The 21,413-nt window shown below is 39.5% G+C and overlaps 1 protein-coding gene across 2 annotated transcripts in view; it reads right to left on the reverse strand.

Moving 5' to 3' along the window:
• Nucleotides 1–21,413, reverse strand: part of adamts3 (ADAM metallopeptidase with thrombospondin type 1 motif, 3) — a 200,136-nt gene that overhangs the window by 140,061 nt on the left and 38,662 nt on the right. For both annotated transcript variants that reach the window (XM_056458158.1, XM_056458157.1), the window contains exon 4: nt 15,777–15,933. In XM_056458158.1, coding sequence (XP_056314133.1) covers nt 15,777–15,933 — 157 coding nt within the window. The remainder of the gene's footprint in view (nt 1–15,776; nt 15,934–21,413) is intronic.

A 21,413-nucleotide genomic window follows, 5' to 3' on the forward strand; every position in this document is an offset into this window, starting at 1 on the left:
AGTCCATCTCCTTGCTTTTCTACCTTTTAAATAAACTGAGAATATTTGTGTTTCAGTTAAGGTACATCATTTAATGTAACATGTTTCTTTTCATGGTGCATACTGTTTATATTCAGATTTCAGATTAATCTTCAATGAGAAATAGGGACAGAAATGCTTCTACCTTTATAATTTTGTTTGTAACGTTTTGTTTTTTATTATGGGTACACATAAGTAATAGAAACACTTTACAGTTTTTAAATATGTATAACGTGTCTATATGACAACAATCGATGGAGTATTTTGAGCTTCTTTTGCACTGACTTTAAAAAAGACAGTTCATATCGCGCATGACACAGAAGACTTCAGAGGGTTAAGTTTTGAAATTGTTTATGAGTAAAACACATTAAATACATACCACAAATTATTACATAGGTTACATTAATACATATACAACTCAGTAAACTAAGTAAATCCAAAGCGTCAAACCAAAAAATGAACAAAATTTACTTATTAAAAACAGTTAGGAAATGAAATTTGGGACATGTGGCCAAGTATGGTGATCCATATTCAGAATTTGTGCTCTGTATGTGCTCTGTATTTAACCCATCAAAGTGCACACACACCCACACACACACACACATATACAGCAATGAACACACACACACTGTGAACTAGTGCTGCGCGATTAATTGAAAAATGATCACGATCTTGATTCGACCCCCACACAATCTTAATACAGCATCTACACGATTCAGGCGGTCACACAAGTCTTTACATTGTTTTACATCCAGTTGAAGTTGGAATTATTAGCCCCCTTAAATTTTTTTTTTCTTTTTTAAATAAGTTTTAAATGATGTTTAACAGAGAAAGGAAATTTTCACAGTATGTCTCATAATATTTTTTTTTTCTGGCGAAAGTTTATTTGTTTTATTTTTGCTAGAATAAATGCACTTTTTAATATTTTAAAAACTATTTTAATGTCAAAATTATTAGCCCCTTTAAGCTATTTTTTTCCTATAGTCTACAGAACAAACCTGCCTAGTTAACCTAATTAACCTAGTTAAGCCTTTTAATGTCACTTTAAGCTGCACAGAAGTGTCTTGAAAAATATCTAGTCAAATATTATTTACTGTCATCATGGCAAAGATAAAATAAAACAGTTATTGGAAATGAGTTATTAAAACTATTATGTTTAGAAATGTGTTGAAAAAATATTCTCTCCGTTAAACAGAAATTGGGGAAAAAATAAACAGGGAGCAAATAATGAAAGTTATTAATAATTTAGCTAATAATAATGACAGTTGAAGACACTGACAGCTGGCTGTGAATATTAAGATCTAGTCAGGCAAGAGGTAAAATGTTGCCCAGGGCATCAATTTGGCACTGGACTGCCCTCATGTTGTTCTAACAAAATGGGAAAAAGTTTATCTTTGTGAAAAATTTTTTTTTTTGCCCTTTCATTTAAGTTCTGTCCACTCAGGTTTTTAACTGATTTAAGTTCTGGATAATTTATTTTAAAAAAGTGCAGATGTATTGTGTAGGATTTAATTATCAGAGCTTTAGACGAACCAGAACATCAAAGCGCCATTGCTTGTTTATAAAGAAAAGTCTACAAAATGTTTCCTATCATGTGAACATAATTCGGGTTAAAAAAACAAAATGCTGCTTTTATCATCTACTTTGCTAAAATCCCTGATCAAGAAATTTCCAATAGCATCGTGATGAAATCTCTGGCAACAGTCTCCTACAAGCTGTTAATCGGCTAAACTACAAAGTGTTTTCTAAGATGATGCCAGACGCCTTCAGGCAAACTGAAGAAAAAAATCATCTCCTATCACTTTGTTTATACCAATTACCACTCTAAGAACTTCCTACTCAGAAATGCTGGCGCAAATTTGACGTGCTTATGTGTCAGTGGTGGATTTTACTGTGATCATGTACGCTGGGAAAAAGACTAGCGTTCTATTTAGTCCAATGAAAAGGCACTTTAAAGCCTTTCATTCCTTATGTGGGAAAAAAATATTTATGTTGAAGTCTTTGACAGCACAATGGGAGAGGAGGGGACTTTGGAATGACTCTTTCAGGGATGCCATTACTCACAATTTAGCCTCTTGTTCACCGCTTAACCACATAGCTGATCCCTAATGTGTCAGACTATCCTAGCTTCTGGAGGTTTCACTAAATTAATTCAAAGCCTATAAAATGTTGGAGACAACAGATAGTCTATACGCCCAAAGAACCTATAGTAAATCTGAACTGCTATCCACAATGGTACCTTCAAATAATAACCTTGTTCTCCTTTCCAGCCTGTTGAAATTCCTGAGAATATGAGAACTATAAAGGAATAAAAAGTATAGTAAATTCCTGGCAAAAAATAAATAAATCATGAAAAAAGTCATTGTATAAATAAATATATATATAAGTATATATTTAAAAGTGTCAAACATTATTTTCTTTATTGTAAATTTTGTTGTTACAAATGTCATTCAATTGTCAATTGTAATACAATGAAAGTTAAAGTTAAATTAAAGTTAAATCAAATTCATGGACAATATAGTTATGCTGTACTGACAAAACAGTTATTAACATAATAGATATACTAGTAAATATATTTTATTTGTGTTTAATAACAGAATTATCATGGATTTGAGATATCCATATTGTAGTGTCTGGATGGTTTAATGACATTTACTGTATAAGACACAAAACTCATATGCTTGCAAAGACTGCTATAAGCAGAGAAGAAACATAGGAAATGCTTTCAACAGAGTTCGAAGAGGTCAAGGACATCGTACTAAAAAGGGTCAGTTTTCTGCTGACAATAAAGGCAGAAATGGTCCAGATGACTCTTCTACCCAACTATTACAACCAAAAGTATGGGAGCGTTATCTTAAGCAAAAGATATTCTTGGAGGACAAGACCCCTGAAAGACTGTCTGGAAGACTGCCCGAATGCTGATTTAATAGAAGAAATGATTTGCTATGTTTGTATTCAAATGTATTATCCTAGAGAACATAACATAATTTCTTGTATGTATTAACAGATATTCTCAGGTATATCAAACTTTAGATATTCCCAAGTATATCACACACTAATTGCTACTTCGTTGTGTATTTACTGAAAGGGATGTCTATGTTTTAACAGATATTCTCAAGTATATCAAACTTTAGATATTCTCAAGTATATCAAACTTTAGATATTCTCAAGTATATCAGACACTAATTGTTACTTAGCTGTGTATTTACTGGAGGAGATTTCTATGTATTAACAGATATCCTCAAGTATATCAATCTTTGATAGCTTAAAACATTAAAGGCACGCCTGTATTTCAAGGCTGGAATACTGTATAAAAGGCTGGAGCAGACAGACCAGCAGCGCGCTTAACTGACTTCTATACACTGAATGTTTTAGGCCCTTTATTCTCATTGAAGGATAAAGTAAAGAATTTAGTTTTGTTATTGTGACTGCTTTATTCTTCTTTTCCATGGATTTATTTTATTAATAAAAGTATATTTTATTAATTTTCTTCACTGGAGTGGACATTGGCTTCATTTGCAGAACCCATCAAGATGCCTTGTGTGGTATAGTATGAATCTAATTTATTCCTTGAACAACATTACAATATAAGGTCCTAAACAAAACTCTAGCTAAGTAATATAGCCAAGAGAGGATTCTGGTTTTCTTATTTAATTAGGGTAATAAATATAGACATCCAGTACTATATATATATATTTTACAGATTTTACAAGACTTTTACACTGTCTGTAAAAAAATGTATAAAAACGTAGTCTCTCCTGCACTAGGACAGAGTTCTTTTGATGACGCCACAGCAGAGCCAAGTTCTACTTATTAAAAGATTCTGCTTTGAAGATACACAAAAGTTCTCCCTGGTTTTTGGCTCGTCTTACATTTAGAACAGTTTTGGTGCTGTGAGCCAGGAATTCACAACAAAACCATGTAGGGAGCATGTCAATCTGAACACAATTCCTTCATGGAGCTCTCTTCTAAGCAGCTGGTTAATAGGCGTGTTTAACAAGAGAGAAATGTAGAAAGACCAGAATTAAAAACCACTGCTCTAAAATAGCACTGTATTTAGGATATTATCAATAATTCAATTATAAGCAAACCTGAAGAGTTTAAACTGCTAAAAAAATGTTTCACTACCACTGATAAGCGGATTAAGGTTGACAAATGTCTCAGTCTTCAGCTAAGTCGCCCTCAGATAACAGCTCTCTTTATCTGAGTGTGTTGGTCTCATGTTTTATATTCCGCTTTGACATTTTCTGACATCATACACTTGTGCCTTGTGGAGGGATTAAGTACTGTATTTAGGTTGCTGCTTTCATTTTCCCCTGCTGCTTGTATTGAAGGCTCCCCCAATTCCATCAAGCTCAGTGGGCTCAGTTTCAAACAGAAACAACTTTAAAAAACGAAATGTTATAACTCTATATCTTCCAGACCAAATCTGACAAGGATTTTCAGAGGTTGCGCAGTCTCTTTCTTTCAAGCACGTTTAATTTGAAAGCCTAGCAACTGCAGCAAGCTAATAGACGCCATACCCAGCATGGTAAACCTCGGCTGTCAAGCACCGTAATTGTTATTCCCTTTGGTTAAACTCATCTCCCCAGGGGTTGGAGCCAATCTTTGCAGTCAGTGACAAATCACCTAAGGAGTAAACGGAACATGCACTGCAACCAAGATAAAGTAGGTGTCCAGGAGCCTGGTTTGCAATTTACGCTAAATGGGTTCATCAATGTCCTGATGCTATCTGTTCCCACAGACCTTATGACCTTTCAGATTGATGACTCATGAACTTTATGAGGGAGACTGAATCTAGATTTGGTTGACGATTTCTGATTTGTTATTGTTATGTTGTTTGTGAACTCTTTGGGAAGTCGGTTTTAATTTCACAGTTGCGCATCATTGCATGTCATTTAGGAGCCTTGCTGTCATCTATTACAGCACAGTCACATGTTGATAAAGCTGCGCGGTAATGGTGTTAAGCAGATAATGGAGTTGTTCCACTTGCTTTTAATATGGGCTCTGACATGCTGGTATTTTATCTGCATGAAAGCCAAAATCATTAAGGGGCACTTTCTATTCCTTGCCCATGGGGCACACTTGCCAATATTCACAACCGAAACTGTGTTTGTAGAGTATGACTCGAATTAAAAAAAGAAAGAAAGATGTATCATTTGGCTGATTTACTGTCCAATCAGACTTGCTTTAAGAAGAGCTCAAGATCACAGAATGAGTTTGCCTGAATAAAACAGCATGGCCTGGATTATAAACACTGAAGGGAGGGATGGCCCGTTGCTAATCTCGTTAAGGACTAAGCTCATTTCCTTTATTTTCCGTGGTCTTTCTGAATATGTAATTGTGATTTGCTGAAATGTGTGCCATAAATGTTTTCATGTACTGTATTTCGGGTCAGTTTATTTCACCTCTATATTAATACACTGCTTCCAATTAAACACATTCATCAGTTGCACAGCCTCGGCTACAGACACAGATTCCTTTTTGATTTCATTTCAATGAACAGTTTAAAAAAGGTTTACCAGTTATTTTATGTTTTCATGAAACCGTGTCACTTACAATGACCTTGTGACATATTTTATGCAAAGTCACTTACAATAAGTATAAAAGAAGCACTTCAAATAACCAGAGAGCAGTAAATGAAAAACATTATGACAAGTGTAGGTTAGTTTAGCTATGTTTGCTTGTTTGTTTGCTTTATTTTATTTTTTGTGTCTTTGCAATGTCTCTTTTATAAGGTTTCTTGTGCATACAGTATGGAAAGGAAAAGAGTGTGTTTCCTACAGGTCATTTGCCCGCTTACCTGTGTGAAGCATGCGCAGAATTGTACAATGTTTTTTTTTTTCTCAGAAACATAGATTGTTTACTACAAAGTGACTAGTGCAAACAAATAGGGAGTGCTATTGTTGAACAATCCAATGATTAAGTATTGATGTAACAGACACATCTTCAGATGTTTCTTAGAAATTGCCAGAAACTCAGTTGTTCATGTAGATTTTGCCAAGTTATTCCACCAGACTGGACCATTCTGACCAGATACACGAAAGAAAATAACAAGATGATAAATTTTGGGATCCTTTGGAATGGTACAAAAAATTGTGTTTTACAAGTTTTTAAGATCTAAAACGAATAAACTAGTCTTCAAATTAGAACCACCAATGGGTACATTTTTATCCATTACTGTTATTCAAATGTACATAACAGCCCATCAATAAAAAAATACTCACATTTTTATTGACTTCTATTAAAATCATTTAATTTACAATTTGATGTCAAAAAGATGCTAATATAAGATTGACGACATTGTATTATAATACTGCACTACCCAAATATGCTTTTACTTCTAAATCTCGTTTCAGTGCATACTTGTTTATTTGTGTTTATTAGTGATGAGTGTAACCTGCATGAAAAAGCCTGAAACTAAAACAACAGGACGAAAATATAGTTAATGGCTAGACATAATCATTTAGGGTGCTTTCAAACTAGCACTTTTGCTCCGCACCCAGGTTCATTTGACATTAGAGAACGGTACATTTAGCAAGTGTGAACGTTGTCTTCTGAACTCGGGTGCACACCCATAAACCGTACTCGAGCCCGCCTAAAAGAGGTAGTCTGGAGTATGGTTCCTACGAACTCTGGTACGGTTCACATCTGATATAGGATGCTTTCACACTTCAATTGCCTGGACCTTACCCAAATTCGATTGTCCCCCCTTGCCACCTTCTTGGTTGGTTTGTGTCTTTTTTCCTTCTGAAACTTGCGTCATCCAGCTGCTATTGGAGCAAACCGCCAAAATGGAAAGACGTGCACACATCGCGGTCATTCTGCTTTTACTGAATATTTTGGTTTTGGACATACAGAAAACGACTCACATCTATCTGCTGCAAACATATTATAAATGTTCAGAATATCACACAACGTCTGCAGAAGCTGTTTTTGGAGGAGACAAGCAGACATTATCACTGTGATTGCCCTGGCTCAGTCCTGCATGTCACCAAAGTACAGTACGTAATATACACACACACACACACACACACACACACACACACACACACAAACGAATGAACATTATGAAAGCTAAAGTTTGTTATACTGTTGGCAGTTCAAATTCATTGGGACCAGAGTTTGTGTGAACCGTACGCCAGACCACCTCTTTCAGGAAGGCTTGGGTATGGTTCGTGGGTGTGCACCCAAGTTCAGAAGACAACATTCACACTAGCTAGATGTACCGTACTCTGACATCAAACGAACCCAGGTGCGGACCAATAGTGCTAGTGTGAAAGCACCCATGAATGCAATCGTACCAAATTACAGAAATGCAAACTGTACAACAAACTTTATTTTTCATAACGTTCATTCATGTGCGCACAGTGCATCCGGAAAATATTCATAGCACTTCACTTTTTCCACATTTTTTTATGTTACAGCCTTATTCCAAAATGGATTAAATTCCTTTATTTCCTCAAAATTCTACACACAATACCCCATAATGACGATGTGAAAAAAATATTTTTTGAAATTGTTGCAAATTTATAAAAATAAAAAAAAAAGCTGAAAAATCACATGTACATAAATATTGACAGCCTTTGCCGTGAAGCTCTAAATTGAGCTCAGGTACATTCTGTTTCCACTGATCATTCTTGAGATGTTTCAGCAGCTTTATTGGAGTTCACCTGTGGTAAATTCAGTTGATTGGACATGATTTGCATACACCTGTCTATATAAGGTCCCAGGGTTGACAGTGCATGTCAAAGCACAACCCAAGCATGAAGACAAAGGAATTGTCTGTAGACCTCCGAGACAGGATTGTCTCGAGGCACAAGGCTGGGGAAGGTTACAGAAAAATTTCTATTGCTCTGAAAGTTCCAATGAGCACAGTGGCCTCCATCATCCATAAGTGGAAGATGCTTGGAACCACCAGGACTCTTCCTAGAGCTAGCCGGCCATCTAAGCTGAGTGATCAGGGGAGTAGGGCCTTAGTCAGGGAGGTGATCAAAAACCCGATAGTCAATCTGTCTGAGCTCCAGAGTTCTTCTGTGGAGAGAGGAGAACTTTACAGAAGGACAACCATCTGTGCAGCAATCCACTAATCAGGCCTGTATGGTAGAGTGGCCAGACGGAAGCCACTCCCCGTCTGGAATTTGCCAAAAGGCATCTGAAGGACTCTCAGACCATAAGAAACAAAATTCTCTGATCTGATGAGACTAAAATTGAACTATTTGGAGTAAATGCCAGGCGTTACGTTTGGAGAAAACCAGGCACTGCTCATCATCAGTAATACCATCCCTACAATGAAGCATGGTGGTGGCAGCATCATGCTGTGGGGATGTTTTTCAGCAGCAGGAACTGGAAGACTAGTCAGGATAGAGGGAAAGATGAATGAAAACCTGCTTCAGAGTGCTCTTGACCTCCGACTGGGGTGACGGTTTATCTTCCAGCAGGACAATGAACCAATGCACCCCGGCTTGTGAATACTTATGTACATGTGATTTTTCAGTTTTTTTATTTTCAACAGATTTGCAACAATTTCAAAAAATAGTTACACTGTCATTATGGGGTATTGTGTGTAGAAATTTAAAGAAATAAATGAGTTTAATCAATTTTGGAATAAGGCTGTAAGATTTAAAAAAGTGGAAAAAGTGAAGTGCTATGAATACTTTTCAGATGCACTGCATGTCTGTGTATCACCTACCTTGGTGACAAGTGGGACTGACCCAGTGCAAACGGTGATAATGTGTGCTTGTCTCCACCAAAAACCACTTCTGCAGACATCACAGGATGTTCTAAAGGTTTTTAATATGTTTTGCAGCAGATAGACACAAGCGGCTCTCTCTATTTTGGTTTTTATAACAAAACCATAAGTTTTAATAAAAGCAGAACAACTGTGATATGCGTACATCTCCATTTCGGCACTTTGCTTTCATGGCTGTCACATGTTAACAGCTTGATGACGCAAGCGTACCAGGGTTTAGAAGGAAAAAAGACAATGTGAACACAAACCAGCTGAGGGGGGACTATCAAACTTGGGTTTGAACCAGGCATTCGAACCAAGTGTAAAAGCACCCTTAATGACCTCACTTCATTTCATAGACTTCTTTGTTAACACAGTGGTATAATACAGTGAAACAGTGCTTTTAGCCATTTCCAAATTGCATGGGTAAAATTTACCTACACAAGCAGTTTTAGGCATACAACCACCACTGCGGTTCTACTGTTAGAGAAACCTTAATCTGTCCCCTCAGTTTCATATAGTTTTAGACAGGTTCATGCACACTCAATAGCAAAAGCTTGTCAATTCTCAGTGTTGGATTTGTCCGAAAGAAACAGTTTAGGTTACTGGTGAAACTGTTGTGTCAAGAACCACTGTAGGCTCTGCACTCCTTCATCAGTGTATGACAGCAAAAGCTTTGTAAAAGCAATTAGAGAGAGCGCATCTGGAGCTGTCTCCTCCAATCACTCTACTTTGATGTTAAATGCTGATCACTCTGAGCAATGCTGATACATGTCAAACACACCTCTGTACTAGAGAGCAGCATGTCTGTATCATCACTAGTACAATCAACAGCTCAACAGTTCTCTGGCAACAGCATTTCTCAATTGAGTATAATTCAGAAAACCAGGAAGGAATAATAGTTTGTTTTTAGCAGCAGTGGACCAGCATATCTTGCTTTCGTAACTGTCAACTTGGTATATACTCAAAACATAAACAATTGAAGTCAGAATTATTATAACTTCTGTTTAACGGAGAGATTTCTTCAACACATTTCTAAACATAATAGTTTTAATGACTCATTTCTAATAACTGCCTAGTTAATAAGTTAACTAGGCAGGTTAGGGTAATTAGGCAACTTATTGTATAATGATGGTTTGTTCTGTAGACTATTGGAAAAAAATATAGCTTAAAGGGGCTAATAATTTTGACCTTAAAATGGCTTTAAAAAAAAATGTAACTGCTTTTATTCTAGCCAAAATAAAACAAATAAGACTTTCTCCAGAAAAAAAAAAATATTATCATACATACTGCGAAAATTTCCTTGTTCTGTTTGACATCATTTGGGAAATATTTAAAAAAGTAAAAAATTCAAAAGGGGGCTAATAGTTCTGACTTCAACTGTATATTTTTGCTGTTTGTTCAAACTACTTCTTTAAAATCAGCTGAAACAACACAATTGTGGAGGTTTTTGGGGGAAACTCAATTGTTTTATTTTCAATCTACTTGTTAACATAATTGATTTGTGTTGGGACAACATGAATGAATTGTGTGGACTGCTGGATGTTTTACAGTGTAATTTATATGAATCATCATTGAATGAAAGTAGGATACGTGATTTTCTTAGGAGCTTCATAATAATTCCATTATATGCTTCAAAATTGTTGCCACACAAGCCCAAAATTAACAACATCTGGACTGTTCCAGAAATATATAAATTAGGATAGTCTGAGAGTATGTAAAAGCCCTGCTCAGACTGTGCAATTTGGGCCACAATTTAGTCATCTGAGACAAATCTGGGAAATCCTAAAAGATTCATATAATCCTAGACTAAAATCTGTGGCCTTTGATTGATGGTTTGACATGTTCAGCAACAGCTGATTAATGGCTGTTGCAATCAAATCTTCTGTCAGAAGATTTTAGACACTTTCCGGCAGTATGACTTCAGCTACAGTGAGCATAAAACCAAGAACCAATAGCCACTAACGAAGATCCAAGAGCTCAATCTGATAACTCAATTTGCACAACAACTTCAAGCCACCACAGGGAGTTGTCAAAACAGTTATTTTCTGATTTTATAATTGAGGTATGTTTTGAGAAAATGTAATGTTATAGATGGGCGACGTGGTGGCGCAGTAGGTAGTGCTGTCGCCTCACAGCAAGAAGGTCGCTGGTTTGAGCCTTGGTTGGGTCAGTTGGCGTTTCTGTGTGGAGTTTACATGTTCTCCATGCGGTCGCGTGGGTTTCCTCCAGGTGCTTTGGTTTCCCCCACAGTCCAAAGACATGCGGTACAGATGAATTGGGTAGGCTAAATTGTCCGTAGTGTATATGTGTGAATGAATGTGTGGCAACCCCAGATTAATAAAGGGACTAAGCCGAAAAGAAAACGAATGAATGAATGTAATGCTATGGATTGTTTTGTTTGCTGTGAGATATTATTTCAGAATGCGGGTTACTGAATGTGTCAAGTATGGATGATGTCAAACTCCATCATCCATGAGTTTTCTTGCTTGTCTGTGTTTGGCACATCTTGATTGTCATTCAGTCTGACATTATGACAACTGAGATCTTACAGTCTGACATGGGAATTATGTTTGTGCAGTCTGCCAGCTACAATCATTTAGGAATAATACATATTAAATATTATTAAATTGCACATGTGTGAGCCACACTTCTGACCAATTTTAAAATTTCTGTTGGAATAAACGTAAAATGAATCAATTGCCCTGTAGGATTAATTGTGTAGTCTCTGCCTCACCCTGATATACTGATGCATACAGTAAGACACATAAAATGGAAAACACTTAAGGCATTTCAAAGTCATAATCTCATTCGACAGGATTTCTGGATGATGTGTATCAAATTCTTTCACAGTCTGTCTGAAACAAAGAAATTGTGAAACCAATCCACAATCCTGATTGGAACTGAAACCATGAAAACTTATCAGGATCAACTAAATGCTTTTTCAACAGTGTGACATTTACAGCTATTCATAAGCTTTGAATAAAGCACTTACTAGAAACAAAATCACACCGGTCTGTTATTGTAGGGACATCGACTTGATATGTCCACACACTTAGTGTACAATAGACATGATGCTAAACAAAACAAACTGGATGCAATGCAATTCAGACCTTCTGCCAAAACCACTCATATTCATGCAATGGCCAGATGCTTGTATCCAAAGCAAATTACAGTACATCCAAGAGAATGACAGAGAATCAAACAAGTGACCTTAGTGTTGGTGTTGTCACCATGCTATTCACTTTGAGAAACTGTTTAAACATTTGAACACTTGCAATTGTAACCTGATCAACATTTTGGTCTTTTCTTAGCACTCTACACATGTTCACCTTGGGAAGGAGAGCTTCTTTTGGTGAAAAGAGCCAGCAGAGGCCCTGACCTGCACACCACAGAAGGAGTTCAAATGCCTGGAATCAGAATTATAAGACTAAGCACCACATTGGTGGCAACTTTCTTTTCACTTGTAGACCAATAACAGACCTAGTAACTGGACAGAGTTTGAAAGTGGCCTGTGCAGAGACCTGGCGAGAAAAAACAATGGGCCATATTGGAAGCTACACTGGGATCTCCATAGTAATGTAGCGCAAGCCTTTAAGAGGTGCGTTTCCCAAACAACAACATAACTCACAGCTGAACTGTCATAGTATGATGCATTGTTTGGGAAAATAATGATGCGGTGACGAGTGTTTCACCAAAACCATAGTATTTTTATCACAGATCCATTGTTTGAACCACGCAAGTTATAAAGTAAAACATCCATAATGACAGTCTAAACGGGGTATTAATAATAATAACTGTATGAAAACAACATTTCCTTAGGCTCTCTTTACTTGAACCGGAACTAACAGAAGTGGTTTGTTGACCCACTTTTCCATCCTGACCTACCAGTTCATAGACAGTAGTTTAGATCCTTGTATTTTCAACAGCAAGAGACCAATCTAAATTTATTCCTATACAACAGGCAAGCAACTCAAATCTGAAAGAGCTTAATACCATGAGAAGTTTATCTGGCTAATGTGTTTTACGGAATTCACATAGTTGTATTTTTTTTTACAATTTGTACGTGAAAAGTCACTGTAGGTTTGATAATGGATATATACATGCTTCACTGACCAAACAGAGAAGGGTTGTCCTCCTCTTATCAGAATAAAGCTGTAATTATCTAAGCAACAGGAGCGAGAGCATAATCATCCCTGCTTACGTCATGCATCCCACCTGGCACAATGGAATGCCACTACATTGTCATGGCAACCCCTACAACCACACAAGCACTTGACCCTTTAGAGGCGACTGAATTGAGAGGAAATCTTGAAAGGTCGTGACTGCACAAGGGGCTTGACTTCCCAGAGCCCCCCACTGTCCCAATGTGATTATAAAATTACTTCAACAAAAAAAGTGTTGGCTGAGAATTGAAAGTGCTGTCAGTCATTGACACCACCCAATTGTGGATTGTAAAAAGGGTTGTGTGATCTGGTTAGCAAAGTGGCTGTTCATCAATAATGGACTGGGCCACCTACAAAGAGTGACTGACTTCAGACTGTCTGGCATGTTGCAGTACATTATACCAAGGTTATTATAGTATTGCATTACACAATTAGCTTTTATTTCAGTACCATTTTTTTATTTGCTATATATTTCTGTTTTGTTTTAGTTAATTTCATTAATGGTTTTATTTTGAGAACACATTTACACTACTTGACAAAAGCCCTGTTGCCTATCCAAGTTTTAGTAACAACAAATAACTTGACTTTTAGTTAATCGTTTGGTTTTACAAAGGGCTTACATGAAAGGCAAAGGCCCCTAGATTACACGTATTTTGATTCATTTATTCATTTTCTTTTTGGCTTAGTCCCTTTATGAACCACCAACTTATCCAGCAGCATTTTATGCAGCGGATGCCCTTCCAGCCACAACCAAACAAAGGAAAACACCCATACACACTCTTTCACACTCATACACTATGGCCAATTTTAGCTTATTCAATTTACCTATAGTACATGTCTTTGGACTGTGGTGGAAACCGGAGCACCCGGAGGAAACCCATGCGAACATGGGGAGAACATGCAAACTCCTCACAGAAAAGGCCAGCAAAGAAATTAAAATGGTCATGCCCAACTGAGTCTGGTTTCTCTCAAGGTTTTTTTCTTCACTTCGCCAATTAGTGAAGTTTTTTTCTCTCTCCGCTGTCGCCACAGGCTTGCATGTTTCGGAATCTGTAGAGCTGCGCATCGTTGGATTTGCTCTTCAGTGTTTGGACTCTCAGTAGTGATTATTAAACCACACTGAACTGAGCTAAACGGAATTGAACTTAAACACTAAAAAACTGAACTACCCAGTTCCAATTTACAATGACCTTTTATGTGAAGCTGCTTTGACACAATCTACATTGTAAAAGCGCTATACAAATAAAGGTGAATTGAATTGAATTGAAAAAGCTGAGTCCCCAGCTGGGACTCAAACCAGCAACCTTCTTGCTGTGAGGCAATCATGCTACCCACTTAACCACCATGATGGCTTTATGTTTATTTTACCAAAATAAAATATAATCATGCCTTGAATTTTATTTATTTAATTAGGACAGTAAGGTCTGACTTTGCTTAGACAAAAGTCTTGTCAATTAACAGAAATAATGTACTATATAGAGGATAAAGTTACGGTGCAGTGGAAAAAGAGTTAATATTGTGCATGACTCCCATGAGCTTGGAGGACTGCATTTATACATCTCTGCAATGACTCAAATGACTTATTAATAAAGTTATTTGGAAAGGCAAAGAAAGCATTCTTGCAGGACTGCCAGAGTTCATCAAGATTCTTTGAATTCATTTTCAATGCCTTCCCCCTCATCTTACCCCAGACATGCTCAATAATGTTCATATATGGTGTCTGGGCTGGCCAATCCTGGAGCACCTTGACTTGCTTTGCTTTCAGGAAGTACGAGAAGGAGTGCTATCCTGCTGAAGAATTTGCCCTCTCCTGTGGTTTGTAACGTAATGGGCAGCACAAATGTCTTGATACCTCAGGCTGTTGATGTTTCTATCCTCTCTGGAGATCTGAATGTAACCCAAACCATGGTTTTTCCTTCACCAAACTTGACTGATTTCTCTCAGAATCCTGGGCCCATGCAGGTTCCAATACTGTAGGTCTTTTGCAGTATTTGTGATGATTGGGATGCAGTTCAACAGATGATTTAGCGGAAAAATCTACCTTCTGCCACTTTTCCAAATGATCAACTAGAAGTCAAGTTATTATTTGTTGCTCTTACAACTAGGATCGACGACAAGTTTTTGTCAGGTAGTGTACTTTTTATATATATTTAGTTTCAGTTTTGTAATTCTAGTTTAACAGAGTTAACAGAACACTTCCAGTGTCAAGTTGGGTGTCTCAAAAAACAAACTCTCCACCTGTGTGGTGGCATTCGTTCAAAGGTTTAAGCAATTATAACAGTAAAAATAACAGTAAAGCAATTTTTTTGCTCCAAACAAACTATTTCCCTTATTCCTTTAATTATTTATCTCTCTTTTTAATGCACTAAACAAGCACTTTTTCAATGCTATTCAACAACCCAACAAAATGCACGTTTCATTTTTTTTTTGCTAGTTTCTAGTAACAAATCCAGACAGTTATGCCATCACTGACACTGGATGAGGAAAATTGTCACAATTGTTTATTTTTAGAAATTCTAAAGTAAAGGTTCAAAAATAATGTTCCTTTAGAAAATTGTGTATGCATGGTTTACCAAAAGAGACATTTAACTTAATTAAATATAAATAAGCTGCACATATAAGTACATAAAAAAACTTGAATCAACATCTTCAATATAATGTTGACTGAGTTCAAAGTGTTAGACTCATCAATAAACAGCAACAATGTTTGAATTCCTGAATTGACGTCAAACAAATTAAGCATTATTACAAAACCATCTACATGCAGCAGGAAAATGCTAGGCCTAAGGCATACACAGGAAATGGGACATGGATAGAATAAACAGATGAACATAAGACTTTAATAATCCAGTGGTACATACCGATTGGCTGGTAATCCAAAGAGATGTCTGAAGGATTTTGCAATACCGCAGATCTTCGATACACTACATGCACTCTTCCTCTCTCCTCGTGTTCCTGTGTCCCTCGCTCCAGAGGCTCAATGAAGTACTCATCAGAGTCAGTACGGATCATACCAGCCTTTTAGAAAACAAAATAAAACTGATCGTTAGAAAACAATAAATAAATAAATAAATAAGAGGAAATTAAAGTTTCTATAATCAAGGACCTTTCTAGAGAACAAATCTTTACTGAGGCAGACAGATGTTAAAGTACTAATGAAATATATTAATAACTGTCAGAAGAACTGAGACAATAAATCTCACCACTATTGTAAATGCAAGGCTCCTGCCAAAACACATCATATGGTGTTTGCACGAGGGCCGATGTTCAATTTATCACTCAGTCCTCACACCCCCTCTTTTACGTTTATCTTCTCATCTAACATGCGCAAAGACTCACAACATATGGTACTGAATACCTGCATCACCTAACATTCCTTCTACTCTGCATTTAGCAATGCATGATACATTTTTCAGCCCCATAAAAAAAAAATGTGCAGATAAATCATAGTCCAGTGTGTGCGTTTCACTATAAAATATCTTCTGGAAGCCCTGATAATAATAGTGTTAAATATTTGATGAACAATCATGAACTTTAATCTCCTCTTGACTTTTTACTCTGCCTCCAATGTGTTCCAATTTATTTCTGGGAGCAAAACTCATTAACACACAAGTGTAAACAAAACTTGGGTTTCCTGCATAACTCAGTAAACTAATCCTGTTTCACTTGACTAAATTCCCAATAGATTCCTTCTCTTTAGCAATGAGTAAGCATGCCTAAAGCAGGAAAAACAGTCAATAGAAATCAAACAAAGTGTCCATTTAAATAAAAACAAAATGATAAATCCTGGCTCACTCTTTAGGTGCCTTTTCAGCAAACTTTGTGTGTGTGTGTGTGTGTGTGTGTGTGTGTGTGTGTGTGTTTTTGTCTTTTAAAGGTCTAATAGGTCTCTAATAGACATAAAAACATACATGGCTTGGATAAAACAAGGTTAAATTTGGGCTGTCTGTAAATATGTAGTAGACATCTAAGAATAGCCTAAAAATAGTCTTGTCGTCAAATAGACAATTAATGACTGGTTTAGTTTTGGGGTGTTTTTAGACATAGCCCAAACTTAGCATTATCAATAGTCTTTTAGACATCTATTTGACTGCCGCTCTACCAAACGTTTGACCATGTATTTACTGTTTTAAATAAAGACTGTTAAAGCCATTTAAAGATTGACTGTTTTAAATAATGGTTTACACACACAGCATTGCTGGTTTCCAAAAAAAAAAAATTCAAACAAACATCCTGTTGCCCTACTACACTTGATTTTAATTTTATTGTAAAAAAAAAAAGAAAACATGTTAAATGAGAATCTGAAATATACTTCACTACTTCACTATGTTATGAAGCGGACAGGAGACAGAGGTAAGGAAACGTTAGGGTGTTTATTAAATGACAACAAGGAGCACATGAAGGATAGCCAGGAGGATCAGGAATGATGTTGGGGTCTTTTCCTCCGTGGCTGGGTAACAGGAATACACGAGGATGGACAGCACACACCAGATACAGCTGACAGAGGATGACACAGACTTGGAAGGACTGGAAGACAGGACGATTCGGGAGGACCAGGAAGACTAGGAGGAATACAAAGAGAACAGGTAAGTAAATCGTTTGTTTTAGCTGAGGATGACTACGCTGAGTGGTCGCTCAGTTGTCCGCTTTCGTCGAGACGAGCCCGGACAATGAGCGACTGGAGTGCTGTGCTTTTATCTGGTGCTCGTGAATGTGATGCAGCTGTGTGCTCATTAGAAGTCAGGTGATGGTGATCTTCGTGAGTGGGGGTCGTGAGAGCCTGACCAATCCATGACAGTACCCCCCTCCCCAGGGCCCGCTCCTGAGGGCCGACACCTCCGACGCCGTGGTGGTCTCCCTCTGCCTCTAGGCGCTGGGAACTCAGGGTGGCTCTCATGAAACTCCACCATGAGACTAGGATCGAGAATATCAGCTCTGGGAACCCATGTCCTTTCTTCGGGGCCGTACCCTTCCCAGTCCACCAGGTACTCCAACTGGCCACCACGACGTCGGGAACGCAAGATCTCCTTCACTGCGTAGACGGCTCCTTCTTCTAGGAGCAGTGGAGGAGGGGGTTCCTCTTCGTGGTCAGGCTCTGTGGAGGGAAGAACAGGATCGTGATAGGGTTTCAGGAGTGATACGTGGAATGTAGGGTGAATACGGTAGTGAGAGGGTAATTGTAGTTTGTAGGTGACGGGGTTAACCTGTTCCACGATGGTGAAGGGACCAACAAATCGGGGACTTAACTTGCGAGAGGGCAGTCGCATGCGTATGTCCCGGGTGGATAGCCACACCTTTTGTCCGGGTGTGTATCTGGGTTCTTCAGACCTTCTCCTATCGGCGGTTACCTTGCTTCGACGGACTGCCCTCTGCAGATGTTGATGAGCCTCGTCCCAGACTCTCTCGCTCTCCCGGAACCAGTGATCCACTGCGGGGACATCAGATGGTTCGCCATCCCAGGGAAAGAGCGGTGGTTGGAAGCCCAGGACGCACTGGAATGGCGTGAGTCCGGTGGAGGGTTGCCGCAGTGAATTTTGGGCATATTCTGCCCAGCCCAAATACTGGCTCCAGGAGTTCTGGTGACCACTGCAGAAGGTCCTCAGGAACCGTCCCACCTCCTGAATCTTCCTCTCTGTCTGCCCGTTGGTTTGGGGATGATATCCAGAAGAGAGGCTGACGGCCACACCTAGGAGCTTGAAGAAGGCTTTCCATAGACGTGAGATGAACTGTGGACCTCTGTCCGACACAATATCTTCTGGAATACCAAATGACCTGAAGACTTGATTAAAGATATTGTCGGCAGTTTCAAAGGCTGTGGGAAGACCTTTCAGAGGGATTAGTTTGACAAACTTTGAGAATCTATCTACTATGACTAGAATACAGGTATTACCTTCTGACGAAGGGAGGTCAGTGATAAAGTCCACTCCTAGGTGTGACCAGGGACGGTTCGGAATCGGCAAGGGATGGAGCTTTCCAGCGGGTAGATGACGTGGGCTCTTGGATTGGGCACAGTCCTTACAGCCCTGAACATATTGCCTCACATCCCTTGCCATGTTTGGCCACCAGAATCGTTGGGATACTAGCGAGAGAGTATTGTTGATCCCTGGATGTCCAGTGCCTAGCGAGGTATGTAAGGAGTGGATCAGATCTACCCGGTTTTCAGGTGGTATGAACTGCCGATGAGGAGGGCATCCCGGCGGAGCAGGGGCTTCCGGAGTGGCAACGACTGGAGGAGCGTTCCAGGTGATCGGACAAATGGAGATGTGTTCGGGAAGAATCTTCGTTGGGAGTTCTTCATGATCGTGATGCTCGTGTAAACGAGAGAGAGCGTCTGCTCTTAGATTCTTGGGTCCTGGACGATAGGAAATGGAGAAATCAAAACGTGAGAAGAAAAGTGACCATCTGGCTTGACGTGGACATAGTCTCTTGGCCTCTTTGATGTATTGGAGGTTTTTGTGATCTGTGATCACCTGGAACGGATGTTTGGCTCCCTCCAACCAGTGACGCCACTCCTCCAAGGCTAGCTTGATTGCTAGAAGCTCCCTGTCTCCTATGCTGTAATTCTGCTCCGCCGGGCTCAACTTCCGAGAGAAATAGGCACAGGGATGCAGTCGGGGCGGTGTATCATGATGTTGAGATAATACTGCCCCGACGCCGGTGGTGGATGCGTCCACTTCCACCACGAAAGGAAGATTTGGGTCAGGATGAGTCAGGAGTGGGGCCCTTGTGAACTCCTTCTTAAGAAGGCGGAAGGCTGCGGCTGCTTCTTTGGTCCACTCCAGTCCTTTGGGTTTACCCTTGAGGAGATTAGTGAGAGGTGATGTAATCCTGCTGTAGTCCTTGATAAACCGTCTATAAAAGTTAGCAAACCCAAGAAACCTCTGGAGCTCCTTAATGGAAGTGGGTTCTGACCAGGATAGAACAGCCTCAATTTTCTTCCCATCCATACGTATACCGGTTTGGTCAATGATGTATCCCAAGAAATGAATCGACTTCTGGTGGAATGAGCATTTCTCCGCTTTGAGGTAGAGGTGATGTTCTCTCAATGTGTGTAGGACCTCCGCAACGTGTTGGCGATGTTCGGCCTCACTCCGGGAGTAAATGAGGATGTCATCTATGTACACTATTACACAGTGGTGAAGAAACTCCCGGAGGACTTCATGAATGAAGTTTTGGAATACGGAGGGGGCGTTGACCAGACCGTAAGGCATGACCTCATATTCATAGTGGCCAGTAGGGGTCACGAATGCTGTCTTCCATTGGTCCCCCTCACGTATTCTTATCAGATTATACGCGCTGCGGAGGTCCAATTTAGTGAAGACTTTAGCTTCTCGGAGCTGTTCCAAAGCGGCTGGTACCAGAGGAAGGGGATATCGGTATTTTACTGTACCGTTATTTAGGACCCTGTAGTCGATGCATGGACGCAGCCCTCCGTCCTTCTTGGCCACAAAGAAGAAGCTTGAGGCGGCTGGTGATTTTGAGTGACGTATGTACCCCTGACTCAGAGCCTCCCTTATGTAATCTTCCATTGCCTGATTCTCTGGAAGCGAGAGCGGGTAGATCCTACCTCTTGGCAACTGGGCATCTGGAACTAGGTCGATCGCGCAGTCCCATGGCCGATGCGGCGGTAGCTGGGAAGCTCTCTTGGGGCAGAAGACATCATGAAAGGAGCTGTACTCCTTAGGAATGTGGATAGACTGCTTCTCAGGAGGGCTCTCGACCGATGTTGCAAACAAAGAAATGGGGTTCCGACCTTGAAGAGGGAGATTTGGAAAACAGGCAGGTGTACATCCAGATCCCCATTTCTTTATCTCTCCTGTGCCCCAAGAGATGATGGGATCGTGCTTCACCAGCCACGGGCGCCCTAGAATGATGTCCATATTTGCACCCTCCAGAACCAGAAATTGAATCCTCTCTTGATGTAACAACCCCACTTGAAGAAGGATGTCTTCGCATTGTCGATGGATACGGGTCGAAGATCGAGTGCACTGGGTTATCGGTTGTATCTGGTATATATGCGAGGACGCCTCAGTACGGAGGTGGAGTTGACGACAGAGGGATTGGGAGATGAAGTTCCCTGCTGACCCGGAGTCGATGAGGGCTGTGACAAGGAGAGAAATAGAGGCAGTAGTTATTTGTACGGTGGTAGTAAGTGGTTTACATTGTTCAATATTCGTACTGAATACACTCACTGAAGTCCGAATGGGACGAAGGGGACACTCCATACGGGTGTGTCCACTGACACCGCAGTATAGACACAGACCCCGGGTCAGCCTCCTCTGTCGTTCCGCTGATGTCAGTCTTCCAGACTCTATTATCATGGGTTCTGGTTCTGGAGAGGCTGTTGACTCAGGCGATTGGAGGAGTGCAGACGAGGGGGTGATGGTGTCCTGTTGATAGGAACGGAGACGATCGGAACATCGGAGAGAATGTTGGATGAATCTCTCCAGACCCATTGTATCATCTAATGTGGCCAGTTGGATTCGGAGAGTGGGTTC

The sequence above is a fragment of the Danio aesculapii genome, chromosome 5, assembly GCF_903798145.1.
Source record: "Danio aesculapii chromosome 5, fDanAes4.1, whole genome shotgun sequence".
NCBI lineage: Eukaryota > Metazoa > Chordata > Actinopteri > Cypriniformes > Danionidae > Danio > Danio aesculapii.